The sequence below is a fragment of the Saccostrea echinata genome, unplaced genomic scaffold (genome assembly GCF_033153115.1).
Source record: "Saccostrea echinata isolate AGI-Se365-2 ecotype Australia unplaced genomic scaffold, CSIRO_AGI_Sech_v1 ptg000016l, whole genome shotgun sequence".
NCBI lineage: Eukaryota > Metazoa > Mollusca > Bivalvia > Ostreida > Ostreidae > Saccostrea > Saccostrea echinata.
This window is the reverse complement of record NW_026889765.1, coordinates 15,094,416-15,118,433: the sequence shown is the minus strand read 5'-3', so window position 1 is coordinate 15,118,433 and position 24,018 is coordinate 15,094,416. Positions and strand designations below refer to the sequence as shown.

General features: G+C 33.5%; 2 protein-coding genes across 2 annotated transcripts; one reads left to right on the top strand and one right to left on the bottom strand.

The window, feature by feature from the left end:
- Positions 1-4,807: 4,807 nt before the first annotated feature.
- LOC133188494 (sodium-dependent glucose transporter 1A-like) lies at positions 4,808-9,943 on the bottom strand. The gene is made up of 4 exons (XM_061323943.1): positions 9,900-9,943; positions 8,496-8,767; positions 7,680-7,971; positions 4,808-6,722 (listed from the first exon to the last, which is right to left on the bottom strand). The coding sequence occupies exons 2-4, from the start codon at positions 8,751-8,753 to the stop codon at positions 5,629-5,631; spliced, it is 1,644 nt and encodes a 547-aa protein (XP_061179927.1). The 5' UTR covers positions 8,754-8,767; positions 9,900-9,943; the 3' UTR covers positions 4,808-5,628.
- A 205-nt stretch (positions 9,944-10,148) lies between these two features.
- LOC133188493 (PMS1 protein homolog 1-like) lies at positions 10,149-23,298 on the top strand. The gene is made up of 14 exons (XM_061323942.1): positions 10,149-10,363; positions 11,243-11,528; positions 11,839-12,119; positions 12,447-12,569; positions 12,800-12,928; positions 14,639-15,409; positions 16,012-16,095; positions 16,360-16,444; positions 16,574-16,703; positions 17,076-17,282; positions 17,732-17,926; positions 20,369-20,493; positions 21,882-22,039; positions 23,038-23,298. Exons 1-14 carry the CDS (start codon positions 10,211-10,213, stop codon positions 23,236-23,238), a joined length of 2,928 nt encoding a protein of 975 aa, XP_061179926.1. The 5' UTR covers positions 10,149-10,210; the 3' UTR covers positions 23,239-23,298.
- The last annotated feature ends 720 nt before the right edge of the window (positions 23,299-24,018 follow it).

Genomic DNA, 24,018 nt, shown 5'->3' with positions numbered 1-24,018 from the left:
AACCGAGTTTTACTGTACGCCAATTCATGTACATTATTATTTACAGTATCCACTTCTACAAGGCAAATGCTTTACTAGAAACCTGTATTCTTTCAATATGCAGACATCCAAACACTGGCAACAAAGTCATATAAAACTTTTGATGACAATGCACCAGCCCATAAATCAAAGGTCATGCAGGTTTATCTGCAGTGTCATAAATATTCTGATAAGGAATTTTGAACAAAACAAGTTTTGAACAAAACATGTTCAGACACGTAAACAGATGCATTTTTCGGCAAAGAGCTACAACTAGGGAGTTATAGGACTGGTCCCTTAATATTTCTGTTCTAGATATCTCGGAAACAAAAAGGAATTTCAGAATGGTTGTTAAATTCACAGTGAATGAAATCACATGTGTCTCAACTGTTATCGATGAAAAGGGGTTGGTCCTTTAAATCAGGGGTCCAGTGGAGACAGAAAGTTTTCGTGTCTAGCAGAGATCTCAACTAGGCCATTTTGATATTAAGTGAAAACAGAAGTAGTAGTTGATATAAAGTAACACGATGTATATAAACAAGTATATACTTACAGCCGCTCTTAACCTTTTCTTGTACATGTACAAGTGAAAAAGATAATAACAACAAGAGGCCCATGGGCCACAGCGCTCACCTGAATAACTTTGGCCTTGCTGTTTTTCACCTGATTTCTCTCCCCCCCCCCCCCCCGTAGTACTTATTGTGGCCCCACCCTATCCCCATGGGTCATGATTTGAACAATTAGAATCTATACTACCCCAGGATGCTTCCACATAAATTTCAGCCTTTCTGGTCCAGTGGTTCTTGAGAAGAAGATTTTTAAAGATTTTTTTTTTTGCATATTTCAATATAAAACTTGGATTCCCTATTGTGGCTCCGCCCTACCCCCGGGGTCATGATTTGAACAATTTAGAATCTACATTACCCCAGAATGCTTCCACATAAGTTTCAGTTTCTCTGGCCCAGTTGTTCTTGAGAAGATTTTTTAATGACCCCACCCAATTTTTGTATTATCTTGATTATCTCCCCTTTGATGGGGACTTGGCCTTTCAATTTTACAATTTAAACTCCCCTTTAGCTAAGGATTGGCCCAGTGGTTCTTGAGAAGAAGTCAAAAATGTGAAAAGTTTACAGACGGACGGACGACGGGTGATCAGAAAAGCTCACTTGAGCTTTCAGCTCAGGTGAGCTAAAAAGGATTCAAATGACGGAACGTGAATACGTGTATAACAAGTTAATTAATTATTTCCAGAAGTTTTCATTTAAAAGGAAATTTATAAAGCATTATATAATAATTATGTTATATAAATATTAAGTAGTTCTATTTTCGGACATTATTATTTAGAACAGCCGAAATGAACTTAAACTATAAGCATGATTAACCCTTTCCTCTTCAACTTCGGGTGTCAATAAGTTGACCTTAATACTCACACGAGTTGCCAACTTCCCTCTTTGTAAGGTATCAATTCATAAATCTGCTAGGATTTGGAATACGTGTCTGTGATTAAAAATCAATTAATAAAAAAAAAGAATTTTTTAATGGTTTATTGCTTAATAGCCAAGCCAAATTTCCTGCTTATTCATCAAAAAATAGTAGAATATACAACAAAAAATTATTACTGAGATGGTAATTAAAGTAGAATAACTTGGGTATAATTTTATTTGTACACTTGAATAATTATCTAAACAGCCTAAACTTTAACCGTATGGCACAAGTTTTAGACTATGAAAAAATCCAATATTTTTATGCTGCAATGCTGACATAAGGCATTGTAACAGTATTAGAAAAGTGCTAAATGTACAACAAAATATATTTGGAAAACAATTAATTACACTGTAATAAACAATTTCAAATAAAACTTTGAACACTAAAAGAATTTTCAACTACAATCCAGTGAAATGCAATTATTTTTCATCACCAATTAAAAAAAAACATTTAATTTACAGTATAGTATTTTGTCTTAAGTAATGACTTAAAACACTACATGTATTTGTCAAACTGAAGGAAGCAAGTGGATGTCTTAATTACAATGTGTTTCTTTTTTATGTAGAAGCAATAAAAATTACATTACTAATTAAACAAGAGACCCATGGGCTACATAACTCACCTGAGCACACTGACTAGGAAAAAGCACAAATCAGTTCAGTATTGAAAAGTTAACGAGGGGGGGGGGGGGGGGGGGGAGGCTTGAATTTTAAACTACCTAAGGATGCTTCCATTATGATATCAATACAACAAAGGCTTTGCTGTTCTTAGCAAATGATTTTCTCCTATATATTCCTTTTAAAAAATTTGATCCCTCATTGTGGCCCCTCCCTACCCCTGGGGGTCATGGTTTGAATGAGCTTGAATCTACACTACCTGAGGATGCTTCCACATCAATATGACTAAACATGGCTTTTCTGTTCTTGAGATTTCTTCCAATATATTCCTTTGTAAAACTTAGATCCCCCATTGTGGCCCCACCCTACCCCGGGGTCATGACTTGAACAAACTTGAATCTACACTACCTGGGGATGCTTCCATTTCTTGAGAAGAATTTTAAAACATGCCACCAAATTCTCACTATTTCTGAATTATCTCCCCTTGAGTGAGAGTGTGACCCTTCTTTTGAACACATTTAAATGCCTTTCATTCTAGGATGCTTTGTGGCAAGTTTGGTTGAAATTAGCCCAGTGGTTCTGGAGATGAAGTCGAAAATGTGAAAAGTTTTACAGACAGACGGACGGACGGACAGATGGACTACATACAAAATGTGATCAGAAAAGCTCACTTGAGCTTTCATCTCAGGTGAGCTAAAAATTGATAATATTATTTCAAAATGCTTGTTATTTAAATTATCTGTTTATATCACTACTTAAAGTCTTAAAACACTCCTTGGTTGAAATGCAAGTAAACTAAACAAGATTAGGTATTAGCATATACATGTATTGAGTTACATGTTAAATGCACTTGTTATTTGGTCCAATTCTATTATTATTAAATAGACAAGTGTACATAATATAAATAAAATTCTCAAAATATCACAGTATGTTTATAACTAGTAAGTAATAAATACAGTGCAGGGAACTAATTTTGTTACATAAACCAGCATCAGCATAAGTATTAGTAGCATCAGGATCGAGCTAGCATCAGCAACAGCATTTAAAAAACAGCATTACCAGGATCAGCATCAGCAAGCAAAGGATAAAACCAGCATTGACCTACATAAAATCAGCATTATCCTACTAGCATCAGAAAATCAATGAGTTTTAATTCAGTAAAAAATTAAAAAAGAAAGAAAGAATATTGGTTAAAGTATTCACATTATTGATACATAGTGAGATATTATGATCAAATAATTGTAAAGGGCACTTTTATTGCTTTAAACGGCAATGCTGAAATTCATTATCTACTTCCGGTAGCATGATGCTACTTCCGGTAGCATTGACCTAATTATAAAACAGCATCAGGATAAGGATTACTAGCATTAAATCAGCAAGCAAAGGAAGCATTCAAATCAGCAAGCAAAGGAAGCATTCAAATCAGCATCGATGCTGTAACAAAATTAGTTTCCTGCACTGTAGTAATCCAACAATAAATGAACAACAAATTGTTATTTTAAGTATTGCCAAATTATTTTTTTCATTGATGAAAGTGAATGTACAGAGCAATGAAATCTGTCACAGAAGTGTCACCTGTATATTATATGATGACTGAGAGATAAACAAATGAAAACTATCCTTATTTCTGCTAGGCAGGAAACATGAGGATCAATAATCATTTACATGTATTTTATACAGACTATGAGAAAGGTTATCCATTTTCAATGTTTATAATAACTGGAATGATCTATACATGTCACTTATGCATTTTTTACTTTTATTAAAAGTAGCATGAAAACAAAAGTAAAAAAACGAAACAAAACAAAAATCTTTCGATCCGGGGGCATAAAAAAAGCAAAACAAAAAATTCAAGAAAAAGATGTATTTTAGATTCTTTAACTTAATACATATATACATAATATATATTTCTTTCTCTTGATTAATCAATTTTCCATCCAATTAGCGAACCCCAATAATCATGATAATTAAAAATAGTCTAAATCCCATGAAACTTAAACTAATCTGCTGATATACAAAAAGTACCATTTAAAAGTGATAGACAGTTGAAGGTACAATAATTTATAACTCCATATACATATACTTCTATCTAATCCTACTCCCCTTTGATCCCCCACATAATATGCTGAATCCCCAATGGCCACAAAGGCTATAAATTTAACAAATTACCATCTTAATGTAAAATTTTATGATTTTTGACAACTTTAACTGTGAAGTAAAATTATAAGCAGATTAATTGATATACAAATTAATACATGTAACAGATGGGTCAGGCACTGAAAGGGTACACGTGCCCTCTATCAATATCAATTGGAAATTAATTAAAACATCCTCTAAACAGAAGCTTGTTAATAAAACTATGTAACAACCTTGCCTACACATAGATGCACAAAAAGCAAAAACATAATACAATCTTCTGACCAATATATTAAAAACACCATCACAACCAAACACATGGTCCAGTGCACACAGAATATTTTAGATGGATTGCAATTTGATCATGTACAAGGAGGTCTAATGTCGTAAGTATTTACAATTCTAAAAATCTGAATATTGAAAGTCACCTTGACTAGATAGAGGTTACAGACTGCCATGGCAAATATACATACAAAGTCTCTTCACCGAATATTCATAGATTTTTACTGTACAGTAACAAAAGTTTAATTTATAACTCTGAATTTTTAGTACAATGTTACAATCTGACATACAATGGTCATTTAAAAAAGATTTATATATAAGTAACCTATAAATAAACTAAAACCTGAGACAGAACAAACCATGGATAAATATTGATCCAAAAGAAATAATAAAACCCAGGTATAGCTGTAAACTGGAATAAAATATCAATAATATTATATGCAAGCAAGTATGAAAGAAAAACAATAAAAAAGTATAAATTACTGAAAAATATACTGACAATTTAAATCAATGCACTTTCTTATGCTTATATAAGCCACAGAACATGTACATGTAGGCAACAATGGCTTTTGAAAACATCTAAAATCAGGCACCGGGTATAAACTTTCTTTTATACAGTACGTATGTATATATGTTTAATGTGCCCTTGATTTCCTTCCTTTTTCTTTAGTGTTTAGGCTTCCTAAACAACAAGCAATGTTATCATTTAACCAATTAATTAGCCAAATATGACTAATGAGACAGTCCATCATAAGAAAATATTTCAATCATTATGAAGTATACCAAGTTTCTAATTCCATAATCATGAAAAAGATGGACTCATCAAAATATTGTTTTGGTTTGCAAAATTTTAAATACACTAGGTGAATTAAATTTGTTAACATTTCATTGAGTAGAAATTTTCGAAATTTAGTGTGGACTTAATTTAAAATACAGTCATAAATTCATTTATTTTACTTTCAGCGATAATACTCCAGTACTCGTTTTGGAAATCCAGAATAAATTTTATTTCAGAGACGGTCTTCATTTATTTCACTTTCAGCAATAATACACCTGTACACATTTTTGAAATCCAGAATGAATTTTAATTTCAAAGACGGTCTTCATTTATTTCACTTTCAGCAATTATACTCCTGTACTCAATGTCATCATGATCTTCTGAACGAATTTCGATTTTGACTTCTTTGAACGTGTTCTTGGGAAGTTTGATCCTATTAGCAATTGTCCATACCAAGAAAAACACCATTAGCATTATGACAGACTCCCCTAACATAATGTAAGTGAACCACATAGGAGTGGAATTGTCCATCAAAAATCCCAGAATAATGGGATTTATCATTGACCCTGTAGAAGATGCAATGAGGAACAGTGAAGCTATAAACCCTGTGACGGGGAGGATGGAATCCTCAGTCCATGAGAAAATAGACGGGAAAATGATGGACATGGAAAATCCTATAAGTCCTGTAGAAATCCATATCCCTTCATAAAACTTGAAATGAGCAGTCAGGAAAAATCCCAGAAATCCCACGAGTAGGAATACACTAAGGATGAATATCATTCTCACAGGCTTGAAACTACGAGCCACGAATATGCCAAGAAATCGCCCAGCTGTGAAACTCACCCAAAATACGGCAGTTACCACAGAGGCTATGTATTTGGTCCACTTTAGCTGACTAACACAAAAAGTGGCAAGAAAATTGTTAAACCCATCTTCCATGGCACAATAAAGGCCCATTAACAGCATCATGATAATTAACATTAGCACCTTCATTCCTGTTGACAATTTCTCAACATTTCTCTCTTTATCAACCTCCCCATCTTCATCTTCAGAATTCTCCATTTTTTTGTCAGTTGGTCTTGTTGATGTGCAAGCCAGAACAAATAATGGGACAGTTGCAGTGACTGCAAGAAAGGCTGCTATTGAAAAAGGTATATACAGTCTGGACTCTGTTCTAGAAAATTCCCACTGGGTCACATTGCTTAGATCAGAAGTGGTATTTCGACTAGCAATTCCAATGATGTCTCTGCTGGGTATAGTGTTGTTTTGAGTGTTTTCATCCGGAGCCAGAAATGGGGCAGTTACGAAAGGCGAAATTGCTCCCCCGATAGCAAAGGCAAAATGAATACTCTGCATGAACGATTTCCCATCAGCTCTCCATAGACTAATTAGAAGTGCATTACCAGCTAAAAAAAAAATTCAAAATTCTTTTAAAGTAGTAAGTTTATTAATATCTGGGTTGTCCCTGAGACCCGGGGGCAAGGGAATTTCCATGCCTATAATGATGTCATTCCCCAGTTAGTCTGGTATTCTGCCTCATCACCCTGTTAATGGAGGAACCCCAGATCCCCTTCTCCTTTTTAAATGTCCCCTGCTCTTTTGATTCTTAGGGACAACCCTGAATATATATGCTGAGAGCAATACATTGAAGAAGTAATACCATAGGGAAGAAAAAAATCATACAGTTCAATAAAAAAAAAAAAGAATTAGATCTCAATAGATCTCAAAGGGTTACCGTTAATTATAAAATAACACTTTTAAATAATAAAAAATATTCTATAACTAACTTTCAAAGAATTTGTTTGATGAGGGTGTTGAATGACACTGCAGTGTCATACATACCGTTAAAAATCAACTATTTTTAATAATAACCCTTCTTGAAAAAAAAAAATCAGCTAGATAGACTAATTTCTTGCACTATTTGATTATGTTTCTTAAAGCTATATATGGCGTATCTGAACTAAAAAAAAAAAAAAGAAATTGAATATAGATAAACATGATATATGTTATTTATGTTCAAATTAAAATTTTTGCCTATTTTGAACTTTGAATAACCTCATGTTTCCATAGTTAAATTGACTTTAAACTGTGTCTTTTATTTAAATGCAGAGTCGGTAAATAAATCGGTTATTGTTTTAAATTTCTAATATCTTTGAAACATGATTGATTTAAATTGTGTAATTTACAGGAAAGTCCTATCTTTATATAAAGTAATAAAACAAATAGAAAGATCTTTTTAATTTTAGTTAGTCTGAACTTATAAAAAAATCTGCCATATATGACTTTAAAATAAACCATACTTTAAAAAAAAGTTGTTAATTTGACTAAGAATATAATTTATAATATATATGATTAGTACTTACTGGTATCTAACCCCCCTCCTGCCATTCCTTTGAACACATGGATGCTAATCATCAGTTCATAAATAGAACACCATGGTATCAAAGCCACAATAACAGTCAAAGCTAGACTACAAGAAGACACACAGTAAGTCTTCTCTCCTTTCATTTTGTCAAAAATCAGTCCAGATATTATGGAGCCCATAAGGTACCCCACAGAATGACCCGTCATGAAACCAGCTGCTTTCTTTAGGGATGCATTTGTGATGATTCTTAGGTCCAGGAAAGATGGACCAAACTGACCAATAGTCCAACCCTGTAAAGATTACATTCATAATCAATAAAACATAACAATCCTTGCAGGCACAACAAATATTCTAACATCTACCCAACCACCACCATCATTTTACAAAAAAGGAAAAAAAAAATATATACTGTAAAACAAAAATATACGGCGCACTACTAATTTTAGTGCGTTTGGCGCAAGCACCCCTGAATGCTAAAATTTATTGTGCGCTAATGGATTTCTAAATATTATTTGGGGGGGGGGGGTCAAAGCTATCCCTTAAGTACATGTAAACTGGAACACGAGATAATGTAACGTACATGTAAACCGGAACACGAGATAATGTAACGTACATGTAAACTGGAACACGAGATAACGTAATGTCATTAGGGTCCCTGTATTTTTGTAAACACACTCGCACTGGTAAACTGTAGGATGGATCGAGAAAGTTCTGCCAAATTTTGAATTAATTAAACTATTGTTAGTTGTTACCCGGTACTTATTATTAGCAACTTTAAAGTTGGGCTTCTCTTCATGTATATAATATCACTTACTAAAACAAAGAAACTCCACATGATTCCTAGTGATATCAGATACTTTTCTCTGTATACAGCATTGTTTTTGAGTTTGGTCATAATGCTTCCTTTTTTATCTTTTGAAGAAGTTGAATGGTTTTCACAATTTTCGATGCCATTCTTCACAATCTGTACATCATCTCCACTGACTTCTTTTTCAGTAAAGGGAGTTTTTTCATCAGCATTGTTGTGCTGTGCATTTTCATTTTGGTTTACTTCTTCAGTGGCTGACCCCATTGTGCCTCAGATGTCTGGAATTTTTGGTAGAAATGCATGTAAGTGTATTACCAATCACAAAAAACTTGTATAATGTGAATACATGCAATTACAATCCTAAATCAATGAAATTGGTTTATACTTGACAGCTATACATACAATATATATGAGATAATGTTACATGTTACCGTACTAGTTTTCACAAATCTGATATTTTTGAACACTAATTCCTGGGTCAACATGTACATCAGTATACTAAATGTGAATTAGATACTAGCAGTATACTGACCAACATGGTCCATGATAACCTAATGTATATCTTCAGTTATATAACACCCAATACATAACATCCTTCTAAGCTTTGCCTCCAGTACTACAGATAATATCTCTCTTTCCTGTTACCAATCAACATATTTTTTTTTCTTTTTAATACAAAAATTGTAATAATAAAAATAATTCTACACAATCCAACATTTTTACAGATTTTTAATCCACCAATGCAACATTTTGATACACTATGACAATAATCTTTATTGCATACTACACCCATATGGGTATTTCACACTGGCACTTGGCAATTTAAATATTTTTATTTATTGATAAAAAAAAAATGTACTCTAATAGAATTTTTTATCCATAAAGAGATATTTAAAATGTCAAGTGCCTGCATGTGGTCAAGTAATACAATTCAATACAAAGAAAAAAATGCACTAGTGTATACATAATGCAAATCTACCTTAAATTTCTACACACTGTCACACATTTAACTTCAAGTCTTGTGTCACTGCTTGCCTGTGGGGAATGCTGTGGAAAAATCATTACATGTGTGCGTGTGTTTGATTTTAATGAAGCTCACCCCCACCACAACTAATTGATTGGTTGTCGCTATAATGTCCATTTTGGCATTGTATTCTGCCACTTTAAAAAGCCTAAATTAACAAATGCTCTTGCAGATAAATAATCGTGAAAGCAAGTTCCTTAACATATCAGAACCTCAACCACTGTCAACTGTGAGCATCAAACAGTTCAACTGTTAAATCTCGATGCAATATGACATTCCAGCATTTGTTCGGTGTGTTTTTCAAATAAAACTCTAAAGTGAAAATCTTCAGATACTACAGATATTTTCGATGAGAATGTTCCTGATAATTATTAAACATACCATACCTTTACCACATTAACACCTGTTAGTTTTTCACAGAGGGTCAGATCAGGCCAATGGATAGTCAGGCGTTATATTACTGTAAAATTTCGAGCCCGATCCATAATATTACATTCCTAATCGGCGTCAGCTAATAATTTATATTTGCAAGTGTGAATATCTATACAGAGCACAGCCTTATGTTTTAATCTCCAAAAATGTACCAAAAAATAATTAAAAAAAAAAACATAACATGCAAAATGTAAACATCGATTGAATTTTGAAGGATCGGGTTGTTTTACTTTCGATTTGGAAACGCGCGTTTCCTACTTTCGTTATGACTGATATGAGTCGATCGCTGCATGAGCTTCCCAGAGAGACGATTCGTCTTCTTGGAAGCTCACAAGTCATAACATCAGTATTCAGCGTCGTGAAGGAGCTCATAGAGAATTCACTGGATGCAGGCGCCACGTCTTTGGAGCTGCGTTTGGTAAGTATAACGTTTTAATGAATCGAATAAAATGTCAACACTGTACCAGATCTACCACAATCTCATGATATAGCTATATAGCTCACAGGGGCTTGCTCCCGGCGTGTAATAATTATTTATTTAAAAAAATCATATACGATAATACTAAAACAACACTGTTTTAGTATTACCTTATAGGCCTATGATTTTTTTTAAATAAATAATTATTACACGCCGGGCGCAAGCCCCTGTATATAGCTTGAATTATCTATATAGCTTTATTAAAATATTCAAAATAATTTGATAGCGCCATTTCAATACAGTTCCTCATAAGTATTTTTTTTATTATTAAAAATAGACAAAAATTCACAAGCACTATAAAAACTTTGCAAAAGTTATTTCCCTTTGCAGGGTCAGCCAAAAGGTCAATAGGGAAAAAATAATGTTTCAAATGGTTTGCAATGATGCAGTAAAACATAATATATTAAATACAATTAACACATTAATATTTCTAAATTTCGCAACTTTTTCAATCCCATTTGAAAGGGTACAGAACCCTGTAACAAAAAAGGGTCAAATAAGCCATATATACCACCAAGAGATTGAATTAGTTGTGATTTATCAATGATATATGATATTTGATTGATGAACAATGCAACAGCTTTAGTTTCCTTGCTATACACGGGCACTGGAAGTTAATGTACATATTGAGTAATATGTGCATGTATAAAAAGGGAGCCTTCCTTTTTTTATACATGCACATACTCAGTATTTACGTTAACTTCGAGTGCCTGCGTTGCTGTACAAAAAAAGGATAAGATATATCTTAATGAAAAATTAACTCAAAGAAGTAAGCAGGATCATCTCATGTTAAACATCACCTTGAATAATTAACTTTAGGAAAACTATGGTTTGGACAAAATCGAGCTGAGAGACAATGGATCTGGTATACCTACAGCAGATGTCCCATTAGTAGCCAAGAAATACCACACCTCCAAAATCACCAGCTTTTCTGACCTGGAGGATCTTGTGACCTACGGCTTTAGAGGTGAGGCCCTTGGGTCTCTGTGTAGCATATCTAACCTGTCAATCACCACTAGGACAAAGGATGAGGAGATCAGCACCACCTACTGTTATAATTACCAAGGGCAGATAACTTCATCTAGACCCACCCATCTTGGAAAAGGTGTGTGCATATACTTGACACCTAATTCATTTTTTTTTAATATTTGGAATACTATATTTGTACATTAACTAGTATGTGAAAATCTATTGTGAAGTTTATTGTGAAGTTACCTTTTTTCACCAAACTTTCCTTTCTCGATTCGACAGTAATGATCAAATTTATTTCACTTCATTTTGCTTCTCGATAATAACTGTGATCCATGCCGTCCTCTTCAAAGTCATCTCCAATAAGGCATCTTGCACTACATATTATGAAAAAAATGAAAAATCAAGGTACCAATAAATTAATATTATTAAGATATTTTTTACAGGTACTACTATCACTGCCCTTAACTTGTTTAAGAATTTACCTGTGAGGAGACAGTTTTACAACACAAACAAGAAAAAGAAAGATGAGTTAAAACGCATTGAGGACCTACTACTGTCCTATGGGATCATATTCCCTTCAGTACGGATCAGTCTACGACATAATAAAGATGTTGTCTGGCAGAAAAATCCTGTGTCTGATCTTAAGACAGCCATTTTTGAAACTCTTGGAAATGTTATTGGAAGTAATCTTCAGAAGAGGGAGCTTGTATTGGAATTTCCAAAGGTATATGAAGGTGTCGGGTGGAATTTTCATTCAGTAGGTAGTCATATAAAATGAAATGATAAAAAAAAACACTTTTTTTTTGTTATGATTGAGATGGGCTTGTAATAGGTACAAGTACAGTGCTTAAAATTGTACACTGATAAAGAGTGGGATCAAAATATTCTATCATATTTCATCTACATGTATATGATCTGATTTTGTAAACAACACTTAAGATAAATAACCCCCATGTCACTCAAAGACATAGATTTCTATGACATTGAATCTTTATTTCCTTTCTCGTAGGAAAATACTGTAATATGATATAATAACTTGTAATCTTTATAGGTAGAAATAGAGATGTATTTACCTTCTGTGGGATGTGAGTGGACATCAGTATCACGCAGTGTTAATGACCGAAGCTTTGTGTTTATCAACCATAGACCTGTCCATCATAAAGAAATCGAAAAGGTGAAATACAAAAATAGTCAAAGGAGGAAATTGTTTCTTAAGAGAGTTAATTGTTACACTATAAGAAATAGAAAACATATCTGATCAAAATCTGCTAAACACTAATGTGTTAAGAGATGTATTATTTCTGTACACCGCCCTTTAATGATCAAAACATCACCTGTGCCATTGAACTGATAAAAGTTTTTACTATGAAGAGTCATGTATATTATGAGTGAACCTTTTTTTAGATGATCAGGAATTACTTGGGCTTGGAGAAGGGCAGATACCCCGTGTTCATCATTTCTATTGTGATCCCACCCTCAGATCTAGATGTCAATGTTGAACCAAACAAAACTAGAGTGTTCCTGCATAAACAAGTAGGACATTAGTGATTATGCCTAAAAAGAAGGGGGGAGACTTTTGGTTGGTTTCAGAAAATTCAAAGTTTGTTTCATGCTTAATTATCTAGGACAGGTAGTAATTTGTCCAGTATTTGATCAAAGCTAGCTAGTTATCAATCTAGGACAGGTAGTCATTTGTCCAGTATTGGATCAAAGCTAGCTAGTTATCAATCTAGGACAGGTAGTCATTTGTCCAGTATTGGATCAAAGCTAGCTACAGCTAAACTTCGAAATCTCGAACACGGATATCTCGAATACCCCCGATATGTCGAAGTAAGACCGCAGTCCCGACGAAATTTGCTTTATAAATGATTAAAATAAACCCCTCTATGTCGAACACGGTAATGTCGAATACCCTGGTTATCTCGAAGTAAAATTGTGTACCCATTCATTCAAATCACATGCGTTATCTCGAAGTCAGGATAATTTTCCGCTCTAATGATCAAATCCGTTAGGTAAACTGACCGCTCTATTGATAACAGCCACCTGTCTGTCACGCACGGGTTACCTGTGTTCCTGTGATCAACAGATAATAGCGCGATAATTATATGAGGTGTATGTATGGCTTACCTTGATTTTAATTATGCAAGCTAAAGGTTGTGTGTATTAGTCTTATGCATACGCGTGGATGACACGTTAATTGTTTTGTGGCCGTGGTACTTTATCTTGAATGCTATGTGTAATATGCGCGCTTGCATAGTTTATGCATATGAAAGTGAAAATTATAAACATTAAAGTGAAACAAAATTCTGTAATTTAATGCAATTAGAATTTATTTTTCGTATATGGGCGTGCAGAATTTACAATCGTCAGTACTCGCCATCGTGCGAGCGTGTGTCGCAGTGAAAACTTGTGCTATAGTGCCCTGTGATTCAGTGTTGTTCTGAAGTTAGACAAAAGTGCGTATTTCTTCTTTTGCATTTGATTTTATTACGGTAAAATATTTTCTTTTAACTGATTATACATGTATGAACATGTTTTTCCAATAAAAAAAATTGTATATTTCGTTTCCGTTATTCTGACAGCGACCGGTTTTAAATTCACAATGCATAGACGATAACCGGTTATGTATACATGGGAAACGATGCTAGCGGTTGAGTAGACTTGCCGTGTTGGTAGAAGGATTATACTTATGTGCATACTATACATAGTTTTTATTTTGCGAATTATAAAGAGGATGTAAAATCTTTTAAATGCTAAATACCTGTACATGTATATTAAAGAAATCCTATACAGAATTTCAAACAAGAAGGAATTTTATTAAGTGCATGTTCACTACAATAAGTTTATCTGAAGTTCATTAAAATTATACCCCTCGATATGTCGAACCCCCGGATATCTCGAAGTTCATCAACGGTCCCGTCAACTTCGAGATAACGAAGTTTAACTGTAGTTATCAATCTAGGACAGGTAGTCATTTGTCCAGTATTTGATCAAAGTTATCAAGATATGAGATCATTATTGAGAATATAATGAAGCAATGAATTGGCTTTTGAAGTTTGATGTTTTTGATAGATTTAAGACATGTAAAGTGTTTCATATTTCTGCTTGCATTCAGTTGAAACTTGTACATATATGAATCTGTGATGTGACTTATAATCATATGCACTGTTAGATGAAAGGTAATCTGTAAACCTTCCTTTTATAATCTTACCTGTAGATGAAAAGTTTTTTTATCATTTTTAGGAGGCCATTTTAGAACTGTTGGAAGATTATTTAAAAAACACATATGATCCAATGAAGCACTGCAACAAAGAAAATAATGTGACATTAAATGTTAATCTGCAAATGGAAAATGGAGAAGATGAGGCACCTGCTGTTACAATCACTAAAAGTCAAGGTTCTTATAAAGAGGTCAGAAGTACTCCCATGGAAACCACAAACCACCAGGTCAAGGTCATAACCATGGATGACATGAGTTTACTTGACGAGTCCCTTCCTGTTATTAAAGTTACCTTAGCGGAAGGAGAAAAAAATAATGAAGGTCATCTTGAAAAGGTTGCTAATGTGGCTCCTGAAAGTGAACCAGGTCAGTCCAGTAGATCTGAAAATCCAAACATGTTCAGCACTCAAGGATTAAACATAAGGAGTTCAGCTCAACAACCCCATCCTGTTGGAGAAAATGGCACAATAGAAACTTTGAGTGATAGATATGATGAAAAGACTGCACTTGTTACAGATGGCTTAGATATGCCTGTTATATCATTTGATGTTGTGACCCCAGATGACCCCAAAGAGAGGTCAAATGTCATTTCACAAAACAATGAATTTACAGATGATTCTTTATCAGAACTTTTGTCATCTTGGCCAGAAACATGCAACTCAGGAAAAGAACAGACAGAAAGTGCACCAGATGTGGCTGTTATGGAAAATTATAGTAAAGAGCCTACTGCACCTAGTGGAGAGCAATGGAGCAAAGGTCAAGGGTTAAAAGGTTCAAGTGGAGAGGTCATTGAGGTAAAGTCTTTGCCACCACTTCAAGGTCTTCAATGTTTTTTTCAGAGGATTTTAAAATATTTGATCTCTAAATCCTTATTGGTGATACTATGTTCAAAGAAACATTTTTTAAAGATAAATTTGATATACACTATAAATGTACCTGTTTCCATGGGGTCATATTTCATGGGAATCACAATTTCTGTTCAATCCGCAGAAAGAAAATTACACAGATTCTTGGATTGCCTTTGTACATGTATGTCTTAAATGCATGCACTTTAATTTCAGCAGAAAATTTGTGCATGCATACATATAGAGTAAATTAATCCCACGTGGAAAAAAGTATGTCTACAGTAACCTTTTGTTGTACATGTGTAAGGATAAAAGTTAAGAGAGAACGGCTACACTATATAAAGTAGGATTTTTTCTGTAATTTTCTAACAGAAGTTACAGATAAAATGTAATTGAAGTAAATAAAGTATACTACAGTATATGAGGCAATGTTTGAGACAAATTGAGGTTAAAGATGAAAGAGTTATTTCCCTTTGCAGGAACAATCCTCCCTTAAGATTGTATGTAGATATAGAGATAATTACATGCAGACACATATTTTTCTTTTAAAGCCAGTGAAGATTCTAAATTGTGGGAAACGCCCCCTTTCCCCTGACAGTGGACATTCACCCCCAATGAAGAGGAGATCCTTAGAGGTACACGTAACAGATAAAATCTTACTGAGTGTGAATTGTTGTACTTACATTTGCTTCTCTATGGATACTTACAAAATCAAATAATAATGACTATAAATACTACAGCGGAAACTGTTATACATTTATACTCATTTTCACATCACAGTATATTATCTTTTTCAAACTTTCGACTTGTATTAAAATGATAAAAAAAAGATCTGAAGATTTTTTTTTCTTTAATAAACATAAAATGTCAATAAAAATTATTTTGATTTTCTTTTCCAGGTTAATGCTGATGACAGTGGTACATTTTCAACTCCTCAGAAAGAAAATGCATTTAAACTTTTTGCCAAAAAGATGACTTCAAAAGGTATGTAATTTCCCAACATTTATTTATATACATGTACTATATAGTCAAGATAGATGGCAGTATATTTATAAAGAGCAATACAGAACATTCTTGGGTTTGCATAAAGTACAGATCCATTTTTTGTTCCAGTTATCACAGCTAATCCAAACTGCTCCGGTAGCAGGATATCAGAATTGATCCGAGAAGCCTGGGACAATTTGTCAGTGTCAGAGAGAACCACGTACGAGCTCAGAGCTGGGGCACAGACTGCAGAGAAGGGGTGAGCTCTTTACCAGGATGGAATATTGTTCAGTCTAAATTTTACTGATCTGTGTATTAAATTTAAGGGTTCCCTTACAGTTTATTTTCACTTTATTTATCCATGCTGTACACACAGAAGTTTTGTTATCAGTCAATAGCAAGGTTGGTTATTTAAGAATCAATGAGATCAACATTGTGAAAGTCTTTTGAAAAGTTTGTTGTACTTATAATATCAAATCTTAAACATTAGTCATTTATAGCCTTTCCTTGAATTATGAATCTGAAGTTGATTTTGCCAGTAAAAACAAGTACATAGTATATTCCCATATCATTTGCAAATAAAAATGTGCTTGAATCATGGACTCAGATTTAGATCACATTATAATTTCAGTGGGACAAAACCATTGTTAAACCAGAGCTTAAAGAACAAAGTTCAGAACAGCAAACTTCACAGAACTCCCTCAATAAAGGAACAGTTATTGAGGACTGCTCGTAAACATGGCACCTCCCCAGAAAGTTTTATTCCGAGGAAGGAGAAGGCAATACCTTTCAGTCTCAGGAAGCTAAGAGAGACATTCTCATCATGTCCACCAGCAAGGTTATTTCATACAATATTTTATTACTTTTTAGCTAAAATGATAATCTAAGATAAGTACATGCAGTTCGAGTTTGTCATGGCACCATAAATCTGTTTCTACCCTTTTGTTCTCTGTATTTCTGTCTGTCTGCCTTCAAGATAGAAGCCACCTGTGTACAGACCAGGAACATACGATAATTTTATGTTTTCTGATTAAAACACCATTTCATAAATCAACAGTTTGAGATATGTGAAAAATGTTCTAGGAAAATACAGGGTTTTATTTCTGAACATATATTTTGAATTTATCTAATAAGTTGTTATTTTTTTCTTTTGGAAATGATAATTTCTTTGAATGTCCATAAAAAAAATTAGGTCTTGAGCCAATTCCTTAAATATATAGATGTATTAAACTATAATGACAGTGATGCAACTCAAAGGAATGATTACCATATTGTCTTTTTTATCAGTCAAATGACAGAAACACAATGCTGGGAACTGATTGGTCCTCTGAAGTCATGTGGTATTTGGACCTGTTACCATGACTACAAAATCCACATCTTAAATCCACATCGTGTGCATGAGACAGTATTATACCATCGACTAATGAGAGACCATGTTTTACCAACAGAGCCACTGGAACGACCAATCAAAATCACTCCAGAGTAAGTTATCAAAAGTAGTGAGCAGCTAGGGCTAGGACTACTGCAGTCAAAGACAGCTAGATCCCAGCCAAAAAGAGAGCATATATCAAACAATACTAATATACATGTTCATGTAGGTATTGACCCACAGTTCATAGTGTAATGTCATACAAAACATGTTGGTTGCACCTCCAGTTCTGATGTGGTAGAAGTAAGTTTGAAAGTAAACTTTTTAATGAAATTTTCCTGTGTGCATGTCTACATGCATGTTGTTCATTAATTTTTTTTATATTTTCAAATTACATACAAATACATGTGTATATACAAATTAATTCATGTATATAACCTATGATATTTATTACAGAATAATACTAAATGGTAAAATAAAACCAAAATATTATTCAAATAAAGTCATGCAAGAGTTAATTATCCTTTGGGAATAAGAGTTAGTACATGTATTATTAAACAATCACTTCAGGAAAATGGTGATTCCCATGGAAATTAATGAAAAAATCTGTATTTTCTCTGATTCTGCATTGTTGTTTCTCAGAATGAAAGTTTGAATGGAAGAGGCCTGAGAAAATTTAAAAAGAATTGTTTTTTACAGGAAAAAAAAAATTTGGTGTTTGAAATTCAAATCTCTTTCTCTGAGAGATTTTTTTTCTTTATACTGTAAAATCACATGTTCCCATGGTACATGTACATGTAGGTTCAAGGTCTAAATTCAAGTAATGTCCCTATTTCTTTAAAACTTCAAATGCAAACACATCACAGTGTGAAATTAAAAAAGTACAGATACAGTCAAACCTTGTTATCTCGAAGTCAATGGGACAGAGAATAAACTTCAAGATATCCGAGGGTTTGAGATATTGGGGGTAAAATACTTAAAATATTAAGTGCTTGGGACTTCCAAATCACTTCGACTTATCCATGGTATTCGAGATGTCCATGTTTGAGATACCGAAGTTCAACTGTATGTTGTATTTATACAGTGTTTTCCCCCTTATTAGCTCAATTGAGCCGAAGGCTCAAGTGAGCTTTTCTAATCGAAATTTGTCCGTTGTCTGTTGTCGTCGTTGTTGTAAACTTTTCACATTTTCATCTTCTTCTCAAGAACCATTGGGCAAGTTTCAACCAAACTTGCCACAAAGTATCCTTGGGTAAAGGGGATTCAAGTTTGTTCAAGTGAAGTGCCAGGCCTTTTTTCAAGGGGAGATAATTATGAATTCGTGAAAAATTAATGGCATCATTTAAAAATCTTCTTCTCAAGAACCACTGTGCTTGAAAATATGAAACTTATATGGAAGCATCCTCAGGTAGTGTAAATTCAAGTTTGTTCAAATCATGACCCCCAGGGGTAGGGTGGGGCCACAATGTGCGATCAAAAGTTTTACATAGAAATACATAGGAAAAATCTTTAAAAATCTTCTTCTCAAGAACAGCAAAGCCATGATTAGTCATATTTAAATGGAAGCATCCTCAGGAGTATAGATTCAAGTTTGTTCAAATCATGACCCCTTGGGGTAGGGTGGGGCCCCAATGGGTGATCAAAAGTTTTACATAGGAATATTTAGGAAAAATCTTTAAAACTCTTTTCAAGAAAAGCAAAGCCATGATTGGTCATATTTATATGGAAGCATCCTCAGGTAGTGTAGATTCAAGTTTGTTCAAATCATGACCCTGGGGTAGGGTGGGGCCCCAGTGGGTGATCAAAGTTTTACATAGGAATACATTGAAAAAATCTTTAAAAATCTTCTTCTCAAGAACAGCAAACCCATGATTGGTCATTTTTAAATGGAAGCATCCTCAGGTAATGTAGATTAATTTTTTTTTTTTCAAATCATGACGATTCAGGAGAATAGAGGGGCCATAACAGGGGATCATAGTTATACATAGGATATTCATATAAAAATTTTCTTCTTAAGAACAGCAAAGCCATTATTTGTCATATTAATTCAAAAGCACCCCTATGAAGTATAGATTCAAGTTAGTTCAAATCAACCCCCCCCCCCCCCCCCCCCGAACCACTTTGTATTAAAACTTTTCAACCAACTGATTTCTACTTTTTCCTCGTCATAGTGCTCAGGTTAGTGATGTGGCCACTGGGCCTCTTGTTTTAAAGTAAAGGGTTTGAGATCAATTTTAACATTCTGTGGACATTACAATAATTATTTCTTAAATTTTTTATTTATAAGCGGCATTTTTATCATGTGACAATGGAAGTGGTTAATATAGCTGATAGCCAGTTCTTGGGAAAAAACACTGTTTATATTCTTCAAAGTATTTTTTAGTAATATAATATAATATATATATATATATATATATATATATATATATATATATATATATATATATATATATATATATATATATATATATATATATAAGCTGTTATGCGATGCCATTTACTTGTAAAAACTTTCATAAATCTGTTTTATCTCTAATCAGTATTTCTATTTCCAGTATGTTGGGTAGTCACTGGGAGACCTTTAGGGAGTTAGCTCTCCAGTACAGAACATCAGAGATGTACCCTATCCTCAGAGATAGCAGGTTCACTAGTAATGGAATTCACATCAAACTTTTTTTTGGTATGTGAAAAATTATTTATCAATTATGATTAACATGAAACTGTATAAACATTCATAAAACTTGGTTAAATTAATTAAATAGTTTAAATCTGTTAAAAATAAAGGGTTTATGATTCATGCATAAGAAAGAGAAAAAAGAAACTTCTTTGAACGAGGGCCGTTCAAAAATTACGGGGACTCTGCTATTATTTACTCTTATAGACGTCGTATAGAATTGAAATTTCACAGAAATATATTTCTTAAAGATTCCAATAAATCCTTGGTTAAATATTTTGATTTTATTTAATATCTCTTAGAATTATTGCTGTTTTGATACTGCTGATGGTGATGTACGGAGCACGACAAAAATGTTGAAATACAAAAATGCGGTATCCAATATTTTATTCATTTATTTTCCATATTCACGATATTATTCAACAATCTTCTCTAAAATTTCTTTTTATTGTTGTATTATTAAGTATTTAGATTTCTGACATAATATTTGAAGTACTAACAGAAATATTGCAATTTTTCTCCAATGTGACCCCTACGAAATCAATTTCAAAAATGACATCTCGTAATTTGACGGAGCAGCGCACTTTTATCAAATCATGAATCATGCTGGGAAAACGCCAGCGGAGACCCAAAATAAACTTGATGAAACATATAGTAAACCAGCGGAATTTCCGACACATCTCTACAAAATATAGAAAAGAATTTTAGACTGTTAGATCTTAATCAAAAGACAGTCTGGGAGGGATGGAAGAAGTTCATCGACAAAACACTGATCTGGACTGTTAAGAATGTGATTGAGATCGACTGATATCAAACTTTACTTCAGAAATATCTGCAGTTTTGGGGTTTAACACAAACTAGAACACACAACACTAGTTTTACAGTTTTTAAGCTAGATCAGAAATGGTATATGGATGTTTATTTTGAGTGGTTGAGGTAACCCAAACTAACGGTATCAAATACTAGGGGAGAATATTGAGAAAATGAAAGCTCCCATTTTTTTAAATGCCCGTGGCGTTGAAGGTTTTACTGCGCAGTGACTTCATATGTCCTGTTAAATAACCCGAAATTGATACTGATTTACAATATTTTTATATGAAATTTTGATGACCATATATAATAAGATTCTCTTATATTATTTGTGACTTTTTGCTTGATTATTTCGTCAAATATATTTTCTGTGCAACAAGTCAGCGTAATTTTTGAACGGCCCTCGTACCTTTCATTTATGAAATCCATTAAAATTTGAAGAAGGTTACATAATTTCATTCATGTTTGTATGTGATTTTTTTTAAAAAGCTATGAATGGATTTCTGTGAAATCTTGAAAGGAGTGAGTCTTGAACAAGGAAAGATTCATATTTGGGTAAATATTTAGCATTGTTGATTTTGTAGATTCCAGTGGTGATGTGCAGGCTGAGTTATCTTCCTTGTCTTCGTGTATTCCTACATACGGAGTAGAGGACCTGAAGGAGATACTAGAACTGATACACACCACAGGGGCAGATTCCATCCCGAGGTCAAGACCCCTCAAGGTCATCAATTATCTGAAGGTATTACAACTCATGATTTTTGAACTGCGTTGATTTAAAGTAATATTATATAGGAAGATTTTTTTTCATTATTTTCATTGGCTGAAAGACATCACAAGACACAAAAAAGCACATCCATATATCGCACTACTTACTTTTTAAATACTGCGCCAAAAATATGTAGCACAACGTGATGTCATAATATTAGAAATGTTTTACCATTACAGTTAAACACGCCTATGTTGAAGTACCAGGGACAGATGATTTTGCTTTGTAATAAGCATAATTTTTATATATCTGTTAAGTTAACAATACATTCTGTATATTTTAAAGTCACCAAGAATGAAAATCACTTCACTATAAGCGTCAATTTGTTATAAGCATGTTCCCTATAACTTGGCTATAAGCATATGATGAAATGACAGCCAATCAAGTCTGTAGCATGTACAGCTAGGACTGTGTCAGATTATTCACTTAGAGTGATTATATAACTATTATGGACTTCAGCGAACGGTCAGTATATGGGAATAAAGGACCCATGTCAAGTAATATTGACCTCATACACAGAAAATTATATTGACCTCACAAGCTGGGTCACTTTTACTTTCTCTGACTTAGGTCAAGATCACTTAACATTGGTCCTTATAACCCAAATATAGACCTGCACTGAAGTCCGTAATTGTATAATATCACAAGGTATTAGAAAGTAATATCTAACAAACACACACCAACCCCTGTGGTTTAATGTACACTTGAGAATAAAGGTAACTTAACAATGAGTGTTCCAATTTTCATTAATGGAAAAAGAAATACTAGTACCTAAACTACAACATCTTTATAATTTTGAAATTTTTGAGAACATTTTGAATTAAATGAGAGTATACATGTACCTCTTCAGTTGTAAGATTAAAGAGTGGACATGTTTCTTGATTGCAAACACTTATTAAAGGTTGTAATCAGAAGGAAATTTATTTAATGCAGTTTATTGTTTTAAAACTCAATTTAACTTTTTTTTACAGTCAGAGGCAGTAAGAATGGCCAGACAGTTGCCACGACAACAAGACTATGATGACATGCAGGACCTCTTGTGTCAAGTTAGAGATCTATTACCAAAGGGCTGCTACTCTTGTCTTCATGATAGACCCTTTTTATATGCAGTTTATGACATGAGTTCTCTACCTTTAACACAGTACTCGCAGTCACAGAGGGATAACATTTAACAGTTATAATTACATGGTCTTAGATACAGACATACTTAATAAACTATGAATTAACTGACAGTCTGACTTGATCATTTACATAAAAGTTTTATCTTTGCATGTTCAGATATGTGGAAGCTCAGATAGGTATACCCCCACAACAAGGTTAGAGGTAGGGGGAGTGAATTTTAGCCTATTAATATACCTTAGTTAGCATTTCCTATGGCTTTTCTCAAGGGTAAGCCAAACTAGGAGATATTCTGTCCGTATGGTCTTGTGCAGATGTGGTGTCTCTATGGATACTTCCTGAGATTTCCTAGTTTAACAGGACTGTAAACTTGAAAAGAAATGTGAGTTTCATTGTTAAGATGCCTAGATTAGTTTTATTTTCTCAAGACGAAATAAAATCTGAAACTCTTAATGTACATGTATTTTAACATTTGACTTGCCCTGCCAGGTTTTATATATTTTGGTTAAGATCCTCTCTATGCCCATGATTCTTTAAAAAAATGTACATGAATGAGCGCTTGCTCATTTTACAAACAAAAATATTTATTTTGCTCTACAAGGTGAAGTGACAGCACACATTGTCGTTTTGTACATATTAACACTGATTAATAAGCAACTATCCTCCTCGCACATATTGTCGTCCATTGACACACACGTGTATTCTCGCCGGCTGAAAAATTATACATGTACGTATTGTCGCTGGCGATTTTATGTACCTACCCTCACTGTACATGTTGCCGCACCACAGTAAGGATTGCCTAAAGGGTTTTTTTTCTTTCTTTTTTCTTTCTT